The sequence below is a fragment of the Erinaceus europaeus genome, chromosome 17 (genome assembly GCF_950295315.1).
Source record: "Erinaceus europaeus chromosome 17, mEriEur2.1, whole genome shotgun sequence".
NCBI lineage: Eukaryota > Metazoa > Chordata > Mammalia > Eulipotyphla > Erinaceidae > Erinaceus > Erinaceus europaeus.
Window position 1 is genome coordinate 73,249,265 of NC_080178.1, and position 15,374 is coordinate 73,264,638.

General features: G+C 42.7%; 1 protein-coding gene across 1 annotated transcript; it reads left to right on the forward strand.

Moving 5' to 3' along the window:
• The first annotated feature begins 5,180 nt into the window (after nucleotides 1-5,180).
• LOC103107160 (mas-related G-protein coupled receptor member X2-like) lies at nucleotides 5,181-15,368 on the forward strand. The gene is given in 3 exon segments (XM_060177519.1): nucleotides 5,181-5,253; nucleotides 8,242-8,813; nucleotides 14,503-15,368. Coding segments are annotated over 3 exon segments (1,032 nt in total). The 5' UTR covers nucleotides 5,181-5,242; the 3' UTR covers nucleotides 14,952-15,368.
• Nucleotides 15,369-15,374: the final 6 nt, after the last annotated feature.

Below are 15,374 nucleotides of genomic sequence, written 5' to 3' on the forward strand. Positions count from 1 at the left end.
AATAACAGGGAGACTTCACATGACTAGGCTTTGAGACACAGTGCAGAGAATATGGAAAGTCCAGGAGACCCAGCACTTTTTTTTTCCCCCAGAGCACTAATCAACTCTGGCTGATTTGAACCTGGGAGTTTGAAGCCTCAGGCTTAACCTCTTTGCATAACCATTATGCTGAGTCTGGCGGTAGCTCAAGGGGTTAAGCACACGAGGTGCATAACCATTATGCTATCTACCCCCACCCCCACCCAGACCTAGCACTTCTTAGTTAATATTTCTCTTCCAAGTTAATATTTCTTTGCCAGTGAGACTGGCAATTTTCTTGTATTTTATCACGTCGTGTGTTTGACTGTCTACTTGGACTTTCTGATCTAGTGTCACTTAGTTGGAATCATTTCTCACTATTTCCACAAAGCCTTGAACATAAAGTCACATTTTATTTTAAAGAGGTCTCTTTGGGGCCAGGCAGTGGCACACCCAGTTGATGGCATATGTTGCTTCATGAGTGGTGAAGCAAGTCTGCATATGTCTATCTTTTTCTCTCCCTTTCTCTCTCCCTCTCCTCTCTCAATTTCTCTCTGTCCTATCCAATAAAAAGGAAGAAAAACGGCCACCAGGAACAGTGGATTCATAGTATTACACCGAGACCTAGTGATAACCCTGGAGGCAAAACAAACAAAACCAAACAACAACAAAAACCAATATGTAATCATCCTTCATGTGAGGAAGGAGAGTACTAAACACTAGGGGCAGTCTCTTGAGGACACCTGACACGGGGCCTTCACCCTGAACCCAGGGCAGCTTTGCCACATCTAGAGTCCAGGATCCTTCCCACTTTTGATGAATTCTCTTTCAGCAGAGGCTGGAAGCTTTGCGAGAAAGTCTAAGTCACTGTACTTGATAAGTATGAAAACCATTACATTTTGACCTTTTTGGTTTGACATGGGAGTTTCCTACACTCTTTACCAAGAAAATCGATTAACTGAATGAAATTCAATCTAACCCCAAAGAACAATCTTTAATTCTAGAAGGTTTTAGGGTATCACCCTTATTTCTTAATACATGCTTAGTGAACAAAGGTCTTGAAGAAAAATAAATTGATAAATTTTAAATCAAGTCTGTGCTATGTCTCTTTGAAAAGACTGAGTGGTCTTATTTCAGCTTTCACCATCTTCAACCTTTAGAAGTACTGATGTCTTTTTTTTTTTTTTTTTGCCACCAACATTGTCGATGGGGGGTTGGTGCCAACATAATGAACCCACCAGTGACATTTTTTTTTCTTTCTAATTTTTATTAGATAGGACAGAGAGAAATTGAAAGAGGAAGGAGAGCTAGAGAGGGAGAGAGAAAGACAAACACCTGCATACCTGCTTCACTGCTCATGAAGCATCTTTCCTGTAGGTGAGGACCAGGGGCTCAAACTCGGGTCATTGTACTTAGTAACATGTGCTCTTAACAGGGTGCACCATCACCCGGCCGCAAAGCATTAATATCTTAATTTTTTCATATATATGTATATATATAATTTTTATTTATAAAAAGGAAACACTGAGAAAAACCATAGAATAAGAGGGGTACAACTCCACACAATTCCCACCACCAGAACTCTATATACCAGCCCCTCCTCTGAAAGCTTTCCTATTCTTTATCCCTCTGGGAGCATGGATCAAGGGACATTACGGGGTACAGAAGGTGGAAGGTCTGGCTTCTGTAATTGCTTCCCCACTGAACATGGACATTGACAGGTCGATCCAGGCTCCCAGCCTGTCTCTCTTCCCCTGGTGGAGTGGGGCTTTGGGGAAGCAGGGCTCCAGGACACATGGTGTGGTCATCTGCTCAGGGAAGTCCAGTTGGCATCATGGTAGCATCTGGAATCTGGTGGCTGAAAGAAGGGTTAGCATATAAAGCCAAACAAATTGTTGACTAATCATGAACCTAAAGGCTGGAATAGTGCAGATGAAGATTTGGAGGTCTCCATTTTGTAGATAGTTAGTAGGCCTATTTTAGGAATATAATTTTATTATATTCCAAAGGGCCCATGACTATACTAGTGTTTTCTTTTTTTTCTGAGCCTGACATATGATATGCAGGTGGACCCAGGTTATTAATACTCAGGTGAGACCTTTCCTTTCATAGGATCCTCTAATTCCATTTCAGGTGGTTCACTTCCTCATAAAGTCCCAAAACCTAGATATAGGCATTAATATCTTTATAACAAGATCAATTAACGTGGAGAGATAGCATAATAGTTATACTAAAAGACTTCCATGCCTAAGGCACCAAAGGGCCCAGGTTCAATCCACAGCACCGCCATAAGCCAAAGCTGAGCAGTGCTCTGGGGGTGGGGGGTGGCGGTTGATGTGAAAGCATATTTAAAGCTGGAGAAGACGCTGAGGTTCCCAGCCCCAGGTCTTGAATGAATTCCACTCATTCTCCCCCTTGGCATTTGCTCTGGTTCTTCCTTGCTAAAGCTCTTTGGGTGACTTAAACACAGAAACTGAAATAACATGGGTGAAAATGACAGGTAATTAACTCTCCCTGCAGTGTATGGCACACGAAGTCCTAAAAGGTAAGACAAACATTTTAATATACACACCACGTGGAAATAACGATGTAGCAAGTCCCATGAAGTAGAGGGAGAGGGAAAAAGTTTTCTATATGTGTTGAATTCCTAACATTTTATAAGGAAAGTCTATTGATTGCTTCTAATCAGTGCTGATATATATATATGTGTGTGTATACATATATAATATAAGCTCACTAGATCTAGTAATAAACAAGGATGAAAAATGCAAAATACGATGGCTTTGGAGAATAGAGTTCAGAAAGAATGTCACCTTGCATACACTTCTCTATGATTATTTTTTAACTTTTTATTTTAATTTTTTAATTTTAAATTAGATATATATATATTTTTTTAGCTATCCTCTAGCTCTGGTTTATGGTAGTGCTTGGGAGACTAAACCTGGGACCTCTGGGGACCTCTGGGACTTGTGAGACTCTCTGCTCTAACATATTAAGCCATCTCTATCTCCCAAGCCCACACTTATCTATTATGTGGAAGGAAAATATACATATTAGTGCATAATTGCCATAATACAGAAATGGGATAAGGTCAAAGTAGGTGAAATATTCTCCCCATGGGAAGTAGAAACTCCCTATTTTTCTCCAAGCCATTTTTAATTAATAGCATTTGTAATTAATAGCAGTTTGCCAGATTATGAGATTACAGGGTACAGTCTACACAACATCCACCACCAAAGTTCTACGCCAGGATGAGTGAACTTGTCTTTCTAGTGTAACTTTGATGGAGCAGCCACTCAAAATTACCTCAAATGCTTTGCTAATAGAGTGCAATTTTAAATCTTAGTCCACCTGCATGTTAGCTATCAGGTTTAGGCAAAAACTGCTAAAGTCATGGGCCCCTTGGAATATACCTAAAGTAGACTTCCTAGCTTCTTCCCATACAAAGACTCCTTAATTTCATCTGTTCTCTTCCTGTCTTTGGGTTCCTGTCTATTAAACAATTTGTCCTGCTCTATATCTTTATTTTTCTTTTTTCTTCCTTTCTTTCTTTTTATTTTTTATTTTTTATTTTACCAGAGCACTGCTCAGCTCTGGATTATGGTGGTGCAGGGTATTTAACCTGCTTTATATCTTATCTCCTTTCAGCCACCAAGCTGTAAGCGCTACTAAGATTCCATCCTGACTTCCCTGGACAGATGACCTCACAAATGTGTCCCAGGACCTCCCCTCTCCAGAGCCTTACCTCACTAGGGAAAGATAGAAACAGGCAGGGTGTATGGATCAATTTACCAATGTTCATGTTCAGCCGAGAAGCAATTACTTTCTGCAGCCCATAAAGAATTTCTTTGTTTTCATTTTTCTATTTATAACACTCATTTGTGAATACTAGCCCTCCCTTTTCTTTAGAATCTTAGAATATTAATTATAATTAATATTAATTATAGTTATTTTAAATTTCCTGTCAGATAATTTCAAAGTCTCTGTCATATACTAAAATCTTGATATATGAGAAAGCAGTGATTCAACTGTTAGAATTTGTAAAATAAAAAGAGGAGTGTATACTGACTATTCAAATCTAAAATCAGAAACAAGAGGTGGCATAGTGACTAAAGCACTGGACTTCCCAGTATGAGGTCCTGAGTGTGAATCCCCAGCACTACATATGCCAGAGTGATGTTCCCCCCCCATTAACAAACAAAGCTTTTTATTTTTATTTATTTATGTATTTATTTACTTTTTACCAGAGCACTGCTAAGCTCTGGCTTATGGTGGTACAAGGAATTGAACCTGGGACCTTAGAGTCTCAGGCATCAGTCTCTTTGCATAACCATTATGCTATATACCCTTGCCCCTTAATTTTTTTTTTAAGAGAAACACAAAAAAAGTATTTGCTCTGAATGATAGAATTCAGGAAGATAGGGAGTCGGGCTGTAGCGCAGCGGGTTAAGCGCAGGTGGCGCAAAGCACAAGGACCGGCATAAGGATCCCGGTTCGAACCCCAGCTCCCCACCTGCAGGGGAGTCGCTTCACAGGTGGTGAAGCAGGTCTGCAGGTGTCTGTCTTTCTCTCCTCCTCTCTGTCTTCCCCTCCTCTCTCCATTTCTCTCTGTCCTATCCAACAATGACGACAACAACAATAATAACTACAACAATAAAACAACAAGGGCAAAAAAAGGGAATAAATAAATAAAATAAAATATTAAAAAAAAGAATTCAGGAAGATAAACTTCTATGCCAACTGGAAAGAAATGGAAATCTCCATATATTTCTACTCTGATTTAAAAAAGGGGTAGGGACAGGCTGGGGGGAGGGGAAGGTCTTGCATGGTAAGTCAGGAGAGGGTGCTTTATTTTCAATTATAAAGCTTCCAGGCTGGTCCCCATTACATGGCAAGGCTGCCCAAGCACAGCTGACAGACCAAAGCTCCACAGTGATAATCACTTGTAGGGGAGAGAACTGGTGGTGCAGAGATGGGCAGATTGAGAGCCAAGAGTCTAATCAGATCAAATACTGAAACAGCTCTTGAGAGGTCATGACAACAACTGTCCATTCCCAGCCCCCAGCAGGTCCCTGAACAGGAAATCAAACCATTGAGAGCATCTTGATTATAATCCTCCCCACATCAGGTCTTGCAGGCTCCTCACCAGAGACTATCAGTGACCGTCAACCCCAGGAGGCTCATCCTTTCAGTTCGGGTCAGCTTGACACCTCCAGCAGGAAGAATGGAGGAAAGGTACGTTTATCAATTACTTATTTCCAAAGTCACTGTTAGGTTTCCCTTTTGGTGCACATTCACACAGCTCTGATTCATGAAGTTATAAGAATACATCAGGGAAAGACGGGAATAAAGGCATAAGCTTTCTCCTTAAAAATTTGGGTGCTGGGCAGAGGTAGATAGCATACCGGTTATGCAAAGAGACTCTCATGGCCGAGGCTTCAAAGTCCCAGGTTTAATGCCCCACACCACCCTAAACTAGAGTTAAGCAGTGCTCTGGTAAAAAAATTAAAAATTTTAAAAAAAGAAAAAAAAGGAAGAAAAAGAAGGAAGGAAGGAAGAAAGAAAAAGAAAAAGAAAAAGATGGGTGCTGACAGTCTCAACTATGGGAGATCTGAACTAAAAAGTGTTTACCTTTACTGTAACTTCTCCCCGTTCTCCTTAATATACCCATTCAAATTTGCTGCCGGGGGAAAAATACGTTGCTTTCCAAACAGAGGAAGCAAGGTAAAATATATTCAAGTGGGGGCTGGTAGTGGCGTTGGTACCTTGTTCAGGGCAAATTATCACCATGTTAAAGGACTCAGGTTCAACACCCTTCCCTCATCCCTACCTGCAGGTGAAAGAGTGCTGCAGGTCTCTCTCTGTCTCTCCCTCCCTCCCTCTTTCCCTTCCACTTTCCTCTCAATTTCTCTCTATCCAAAATAAATACATCTTTAAAAAATATATATATATTATATATACACATGGGTATATATAAATATTCAATTATCTCAAAGCTAGAGTTCTGAGATCAAACCAGTCTTCTGTTGTATTTATGCTGGGAAAATCTTCTTTCCTGTATTTCTTGGGGCCCCAGCAAAACCAGATGGTCTAAATGGTATGAGTAGGAGACCCAGGAGGTAGCTCCATAGGCAGGGAAGCAAGCCTACCATACCTCAAGCCCTGGGTTTGATATCCAGGGCCACGAAGAAAATAGAAACAAAGCTCCATAGATAATCGAGCACTTCTTAGTGTCTCTCTTTCTTGAGCTCTCTATCTACCTCTCTCTTTCAAAAAGACAAGAGTAAAAAAATAAATAAAAATAAAACTATAAAGACATGAAATACAACTACTAGATAATGAAAGAAAACAAATATGCAAAACATACATACATATATCTCCAAACTGACCCTTAGACTGCAAGAACTCTAGCAGTTATTTTTATTTGGAAAATATTTTTATTTTAATGAGAGAGAGAGAGAGATACAGAGAGAAACACTAGAGACACTGCTCAGCTCTGGCTTATGGTGGAATTAGGCGTTGAACCTGAGACTTGAGAGCCTCAGGAATCAGTCTTTTACATAACCATTATGCTGTCTTCCCAGACCTCAATGGGAAATTTTTATTTTGCATAGTCATCCCATGAGATGGGCTGATAATTTATTTAATGAAGACTCATAGGGAATCAGGTGAGAAGAGGTTGAGACTAGGGAAAAGTGGAGGGTGCCATCTGGTGTAGGGGCACAGAAACTTTGGTAGTGGGTGCAGTGAATGGGATACAGACATGTGTACACAGGTATGAAATTATATTACCCAAAGCATATAATATTGTAAACCAATACTAAGTTAATAAAAAATTAAATAAAATAAATAAGTACCAGGGGGGATAGTTGAGTGGGTAGAGTACTGGATTTGTAAGCATGAGGTACCGTGATGGATAGCTGGAACCATATATACCAGACAAGAGCAGTGCTCTGGTCTCTCTGTGCCATGAATTAACTAATTAGCTGACTAATTAATGAAAGAAATAGTGGGGAAAACTGCTAGGAGGTAGTTCACAAGTGTGCAGTGCTGGAGGCCCTTGTTCATTCTTGGGTACTACAAAACAATAACCAACAACAAAAAAGATACAATTGATTAGAGTCTAATTAAAGAAAAATATACCAATGTGGGCATATCTAGGGCTGCAGGCGGCTGTAACACCACTTGAAAAAAGGAAACAGAAAAGGCACCAGAACTCAGGTGGGGCATTGAGGTGCTTTATTTGTAGCTGTAGTTAGAGGAAAGTCACCTGATGGGGCCATGCCTTTATGTGGTGGGATCTGTATGGCATCGTGCCCCTGTTATCTTACAGTCTTGTTAATCATTGTTGACTCACTAGTAAAATTTAAAAATAAATAAATTAGTAAGGTTCAATTTATATTGTAATGGTTTATTCTCAAGTTACTCTTAATGTTTCTTCTTAATTTAATAAACACAACCACTGTAAATGGAGAGCCTGGCTGAGGTAGAGGCGGGGAGTAAACCTCTGTGGTGTGGAGAGATGGCTGTCTTTCCAAAAGAAGGAAAGAGTTCAGGCATCTGTGTCCTTTTCCTTGTTGAATTCCTTTTTTTTTTTTTTTGCCTCCAGGGTTATCGCTGGGGCTCAGTGCCTGCACCACAAATCCTTTGTTCCTGGCAGCCATCTTTTTTTCCATTGTCGCTGCTGCTGTTGTTGGATAGGACAGAGAGAAATTGAGAGAGGAGGGGGAAGACAGAGACAGGGAAAGAAAGATAGACACCTGCAGACCTGCTTCACTGCCGTCAAAGCAACACTCCTGCAGTTGGGGATCCTTGCCCTGGTCCTTGCGCTTTGCTTGGCACACTTAACCCAGTGCACCATCGCCCGGCCCCCTCCTTGTTGACTTCTACTCACATTCCTCTTTCTCCTATGGGATTGCTTTCTCTTCATTACTATATGATATATGCTTAATATAAGCTTTTAAAAAACTCCATAATTTTTATCTTCCATCTGGGATTGGACTTGAGCATAACTGCTTTCCCATCTCCATGAATAGATAGCACTCTACTTTGGCAACTGGCTAAGGTTTTAAAGTTCCCAGGACTCCAGTACCCTGTGGTCGTCAGTATCTTCATATCTGCAAGCCTCAACTTCCTTCCCCTGTAATATAGGGATAGTGATTTCCATGAACCATGTGAATCAGTGATCACACAAGAGTTACTGGAGTTTTTTTTTTTTTCCAGAGGAACCAGTGGAGGTTATCCAAGTATGGATCCAACTGCCATAGACTATGAGACTGAATTCTCAGGGATGAATGGAACTGCCCAGGTCTATCCTTCAAAGTTCAACACAAAGACCCTGATCCAGAACCTGCTGATCATTGTTATTGCTCTGGTTGGGCTGCCAGGAAACTCCATTGTGCTCTGGATCCTGGGTTTCCGCATGCAGAGGAACGCCATCTCAGTCTACATCCTCAACCTGGCAGGCGCCGATTTCCTCTTCCTCTGCACCCAGACTGTCTATGCCCTGGAAAGACTCATGAGCTCCTTCCTTTCAATCTCCATCTCTATTCCTTATGTTTTCACCACTATGTTGACCTTTTTCTATATAACAGGCCTTAGCATTCTCAGTTCCATCAGCACTGAGCGCTGTCTGTCTATCCGGTTCCCCATCTGGTACCGTTGCCGCCATCCAACACACATGTCAGTTGTCACATGTGCCCTGCTCTGGGCCCTGTCCCTGATGCTAAGCCTCCTGGAAGGGAAGTTCTGTGGCTTCCTATTTTGGAAAATGGACCGAGATTTGTGTTTGGTATGTGATCTTGTTATTCTCTTGTTGTTGAGGTGGTCTGGTGTCGGGCTGCACCGCGGAGAAGAGAGCGGATGTCCAGAGCAAAGGGGTACACAGATCTTTATTATAGGATGGGGGGGAGGTTTGGTTCAGACCACGTGGAGCCAGCCAGCAATGGCCGACCACGGGGGGAGAGCAGGGAGCGAGACCTCAGAGAGGGAGAGCCGAGAGCCCAGAGAGAGAGAAGGGAGGGGTGAGGGGGCTTTTTATTGGGCGACAACCAGGGGTGACGTGTAGGGCCAGGATTGGTTGAAAGGGGGCACTCTAGGATTTAGCGGGGCATAGAAAAACCTGGGGGCGGAGCCAGGATTGGTTGAAAGGGGGCACTCTAGGATTTAGCGGGGCATAGAAAAACCTGGGGGCGGAGACTGCATCAGAATAAGTCCTCAGCAACATCTCCTCCTATCCCTTTATATCTAAATGGACACAGTAAAGAAAAATGGAATGGAGCAGGCTTAAATGTTTTAGAGGAATGCCATGCTCAGGTGGGAAGATGTAGGACTTTCTGTGGAGAAGGGAAGGCTTAAATGGCTGCCAACCTTGTGAGATTTATGCGTCTTCCTGTGCTCAACCCCTCTTTAGAGAGAGAGACTTACCTGGAGAGACTCATCTCATAGGTTTAAGCGCAGCCTGCTCAACCATCTCTTCACAATATCTCTACATCTTTTCTATCTTTCTACCTAGTAATAGCATAAGATGTACAAAGTCTATAAAAGACTATCATGGGGCAGAAACCTTTTGGGCATAAGCCTACATGACATAACAAAATAGGAAGGGACACGAAGGGGAGAAGTAAAAGCCAGTGTGGTGTGAAGGGAAGGATTGGTGTGTAAAGGAGCATTCCCTGTTTGGGTGGGGAAAGGGGCAAGGGTACATAATGAGGGGGAGGCGGGAGGCATGACCCACCAAACAGAGGGGCTATTTGGCATTGTATAGTCCTCAAGGCAACAGTCTGTAAAGTCTATGAATTACTCAGGATCAGTCTATGAAAAACCAGCAACGTGAAGGGAAGGAAGCTGCTGTAAAATTGTCTAAAGTGTCCGAAGGGTATACCAGCAAGTCCGATAGAAGTCTCAGTCCAAAGTAAGTGACTGGGGGAGAAATGGCAGGGGATGAAATGCTGCATGAGGAAGGTCAGCCTCTGGAATTCTGCTTTTCTGTAGATTGTGAGCTGGAACCGCCAAAACGTGACAGGTCAAAGCAAAAGCAGGAAAGGCAGACAGGCAGTAAAAAGGTTCTGTCCTTGGAGTCTGCGAATCAGATTCCTCAGATCGCGTTGAGTGACATCTAGGGTTTCGGGGGGTGTGCCACGGTAGTCGTGCCATCTAGTGAGTGACGTCAGGGTGTGCAGGGGTTCAGATGTTTTTTCTGGGATTCCTGTAAAGAAACACAAACAATCTGCTTCTCGTGGTTAGCAGGGCATCTGATTTGAATGCTTTATAGAAGAAGAGGTTTGGTGCCTTGACCAACTGAGTATTGGGGGATGTATCTTTCCTATTCATTTATGATTACATTTTATATTATTTGTCATGGTAGTCAGCCGTTTATCTGGAAGGTCCTGGGTGATTCATGGGGAAAAAGACCTTATCTTTTAACAAAGACTCTAAGGTGTAGGGAGGCGGGAACTATCTTATCCCTTTTTTTTTTTTTTTTTTGTATCTTGTATCTTGCCTTTTGTTGCCCTAGTTGTTCTTGTTGTAATTATATTGTTGTTATTGCTGATATTGTGGTTGTTGGATAGAACAGAGAGAAATGGAGAGAGGAGGGAAAGACAGAGGGAGATAAAGATACCTGTAGACCTGCTTCACCGCCTGTGAAGTGATTCCCCTGCAGGTGAGGAGCCGGGGGCTCAAACTGGGATCCTCAAGCCAGTTCTTGCTAAACTCACTACGCCACCACCCGATTCCCAGGAACTATCTTTTAACATAAACTCTATGGCCATGCCAATAGCAACCTTGAGGGCACATGTGGCTCCCCACATGTCCCCCTGTCTTATATCATGTTTTGATGTTTGGCGGACTTTGTTTTGTGGCAGGGTGGACTGTGCCTGTCTTAGGTTGGGGATCAGCCTTCCGTCTTACCCGTCATTGGAACACCTGGTCATTTTTGCCCAGTAGTACCAGATGCCCTGTCTTAGGTTGACTGGATAGCGCTAGTTTCCTCTTACCCGTCATTGGCTAGCCAGCCCTCTACATGATGGACGTTCTGATGGAGGGGGGCAAATCCTCCACAGCAACTCAATATTCTGCCATGTCCAGCCTATGATAGTGACTTTGTATAGGTTGCATCTTTATGGCATCAATCTGTTGCTGCAAAAGGCCATGAGCTTGTTAAGAATTATAGGACTGTGGTCCGGGAGGTGATGCAGTGACTAAAGCCTTGGACTCTTAAGCATGAGGTCCTGAGTTCGATCCCTGGCAGCACATGTACCAGAGTGAGTCTGGTTCTTTCTCTCTTTCTCACTAATAAATAAATTTAAAATGTTGAAAAAAAAAGAATTATAGGACCTATTGTGAGCAGAAGTAAAACAAGCTAGGGTCCCACAACTAAGGGTATACAGGTAAGGAAGGGGGAATGTATCCATTGATATGAAGAGGTAGGATCATATCTCAAGTCTAAGGGAAGCAGTCAGTGAATGTGATGTCCAGGGGAACAGCCATTTGTCTTTGGGGGTAGTAAAGGATGTCCGTGGCATGGGTGATGTTATAAAGAGAAACATCTTTAAATTGTTGGCTGACAAAGGCAGGCCTATGGTGGCAAGACAAGATACACCAGTTAAGTTTACAAGAATATGTGAATGTTGCTAATTCACATAGGTTGGATATGGAGGAACTTCTTACAGTTTAATACCTTACCGTATGAACAGATGATTCCTCATATGAAGGCTTGATAGCTGTAATCACTTACTTGTGAAAAACAATAAAACTTGTAACAAGTTAGAGGTTTACTATAATTGACTTTGGACTATAAGCAGACTCAGGTTACTTAGAGAGTTAATGCATGTTAGTAACAATGGTTTTAACATTTAGAGTACTTCTGAGCAGATGGGTCATACAAAAAATGTTTGGTCATTCAGCACACTCACTCACAAAACACAACTGGCCATTCATAACATAAGACATTCAGGGAAGGGGTAGGAGAGAGGGCTCTGTGAGCCAACTTTTGTAGGTTCTGCCATGCCATATTATGGATCCTGGGATGTATCCTGCATCTGGTCCTCTTGTGTTATTTCTTGTTCTTCAGGAATAACAGCGCCATCCTGCGGGTATTGTCGGACATGGCGGGCAGGAACCCAGACAGGTTTAGAGAAATTTTGAGGGAAAATGCATACGAAACCCCTTCCCATGGTCAATAATGGGTCAGGCCCTTTCCAAACTTTATCGAGTGGGTCTCTCCATTTGACCTTAATAGATGGGAGGGTAGATGGTGTTTGCCAGTGAAGAATAATAGGGGGTAAGGCTGAGTTATTGTAAATATTAAAGAGATTTAACGTAGTTAAGGCTTTTGCTAGCTGGATATTTGGGGGATATGTTCCTCCTTTATCTTTATTTAGTTGAGCCTTCAGAGTTTGATGGGCCCTCTCGACAATGCCTTGTCCCTGTGGATTGTAGGGAATGCCCGTGGTATGAGTAATATTCCAGAGGGAACAAAAATCTTTAAATTGTTTACTTGTAAACATAGGTGCATTGTCTGTTTTCAAAAATAATGGGACCCCCATAACGGCAAAACAAGCGAGCATATGGCTTACAAGCTTTTTAGCACTTTCTCCTGTCTGAGCTGTAGCCCACATAAATTTAGAAAAGGTATCAATTGAGACAAACACATATTTTTGTTTGCCAAAGTTTGGTATGTGGGTGACATCAATTTGCCAAATAGCATTAGCTTTTAAACCTCGGGGATTAACCCCAAGGGTCTGGATAGCAGGTGTCTTTATGAGACTTGCACAAGAAGAGCATGTAGCGAGGATATGTTTTAACTGTGATACAGGAACATCAGGGAATCGAGCTTGAAGGCCTTTAAGATTAACATGGGTTAGAGAGTGAAAATTAGCAGGATCAGAGACAGAGACTGGGAAAGTTCCTGTGGAGGCAAGGTGGTCAACTGCGGCATTCCCTTCGGACAGGGAACCAGGAAGAGGGCTGTGGGAGCGAAGGTGTTGAATATACAGTGGTTGGGTTCGAGAACAGAGCATAGAGGCGATTTGAATCAAGAGAGGGGAAAGTGGGTTGTCATCAATTTTCACATACGAACGAGCAAGCCATGGAAGTAAGTTAACAGTATACACACTGTCAGAAAAAAGGTTGAAGGATTCTGGTACAGCTTTTAGTGCAAGAAAAACAGCATAAAGTTCTTTGTACTGAGGGGAATTATCAGGAAGCTCAGTAAATAGAGGTTTAGGAGATTGTTTGTCTGGGTAATATATAAGGGCAGCAGCTCCCCTTTTTCCGCCATCAGTAAAGATTGTAGGAGCAGAGGGAATGGGATCCCGAGAGAAAAGTTTAGGTGCTAGTAGAGGCAGAAGAGGTAAAGAAGCTATCAATTTATTAGAAGGAAAATGGTTATCTATTTGTCCTGGAAACCCCACGAAGCTATGGCAAAGCGGGAATGATGGCGTATAAGCCACTCTGTATCTGTGAGAGAAAAGGGCAGAATGATTAAATCCGGTTCTTTCCCTAAGACCTGCACACACCTATTTCTCCCTTGGCGAACCATGAATGCTAACGCATCTATCTCAGTGAGGAGTCTTGGAGTTCCTCCTACTGGCGTTTGAAGCCATTCGAGAACCCCATGGTCTTGCCACAGTGCCCCTACTACTGTGGGGGTGGAGTTGAAGATTAGAAGGTTTACCGGAGAGGAGGGGGAGAATCGAACAAGGTGCATGTCCTGGAGGGCCTGGTTAACCCTTTCCAGTGCCAAGGAGGCCTCAGGAGTTAATTTACGTTTTGAAGAGGGCTGTTTGTTTCCTTTCAACAGGTCAAACAGTGGTTGGAGGCAGCTTGTGGGCAGATAGAGATACTGCCTAAGCCAATTTAAATTTCCTAGAAAACTTTGTAAAGAAGCAAGAGTAAGGTTAGAAGGGAAGGTAACATTAGGTTTTAAGGGACGAATTTGCGTTAGAGAAATCTCTGAACCTAGGAAGGATATTGGAGGGATTAGCTGTATCTTCTCAGGGGCTACATTAAGGCCGCTTTTCTTTAATGCAGGAATGAGAAAATCACGTAAGGCATAGAGATCTGTATCTGATTTTCCCCATATTAAAATATCATCTGTATAATGAAAAATATTAAGGCCCTAATGAATATATGGGACAAGGGCAGATTTAACAGCCTCCTGACAAATCGTAGGACTATTGGCCATACCCTGGGGCAGCACCACCCATTCAAATCTATCAGCGGGGCTGGCATTATTAATAGACGGAACAGAGAAGGCAAAACGTTTACAATCTCGCGGATGCAAGGGGATAGAGAAAAAAACAATCTTGTATATCAATAGCTATGATTGGAATTCCCGTGGGAATTGCAGAAGCAAGAGGCAAACCCCTTTGGGGGGAGCCCCAGACCTGCATGGTTTTATTTACTGCACGGAGATCTTGAAGGAGGCGCCATTTAGCGGGGCATAGAAAAACCTGGGGGCGGAGACTGCATCAGAATAAGTCCTCAGCAACATTCTCTCCTGGTCAGTTTTCTTATTTGTGCTTCTTTCTGGGTCCAGCCTGGCCCTTCTGGTCAGTTTGTGGTGTGGCTCCCAGCGGATACAGCTGACCTGACTGTATGTGACCATCGGGCTGACAGTGTTGGTCTTCCTCCTCTGTGGCCTGGCCTGGGGCATCCACTCATTCCTTTTATTCTGGATTCAATATGAGTTTCATATGTTCCATTATGAATTTTACCAGGCTGCAGATGTCCTGTCCTGTGTCAACAGCTGTGCCAACCCCATTATTTACTTCTTCGTTGGATCTGCTAGGCAGCGGTGGCAACAGAGGTGGAAACCCCTCAAGCTGGTTCTCAAAAGAGCTTTTCAGGACACTCCTGAGGAGGATCAAAGTGAAGGCAGTTTTCCCTTGGAGATCCTGAAGGTGTCAAGAAGCAGTCAGATTTCCTGATTTAAAGCCTCTGCTTCAGGCACAAGGAAGCAGCTTTGAGAGTCAGCTTGGTTCCTATTAGTTTGGGAGGCTTATTTGGTTGCTTTCAACCTCTGGGTATCTGATTGTAAAATAGTGATAATTGTCCTTTTTGTGAGGATGTAGTAACAGCACCTGCCTGACAGAGTGCAGCATCTCTAGTGTGGCCTGAACATCAAGCCCTCTTCCTATACCCAGGTGAGCTCTGCCAACTCTAGGATCCAGGACCATTCCCACATTTAAAGAATTCTTTTCTCCAAAGAAGCTGAGAGCAGTGCTAGTAAAGTCTAAATTTCTTCTGTACTTGGTAGAAATTAAAAGAACATTACACTTCCTACAATCTGTCTTAAAAAAATTAGAAGGATTAAAGTTCAATCTATCCCTAAACAACAGCCTTCTTCAATT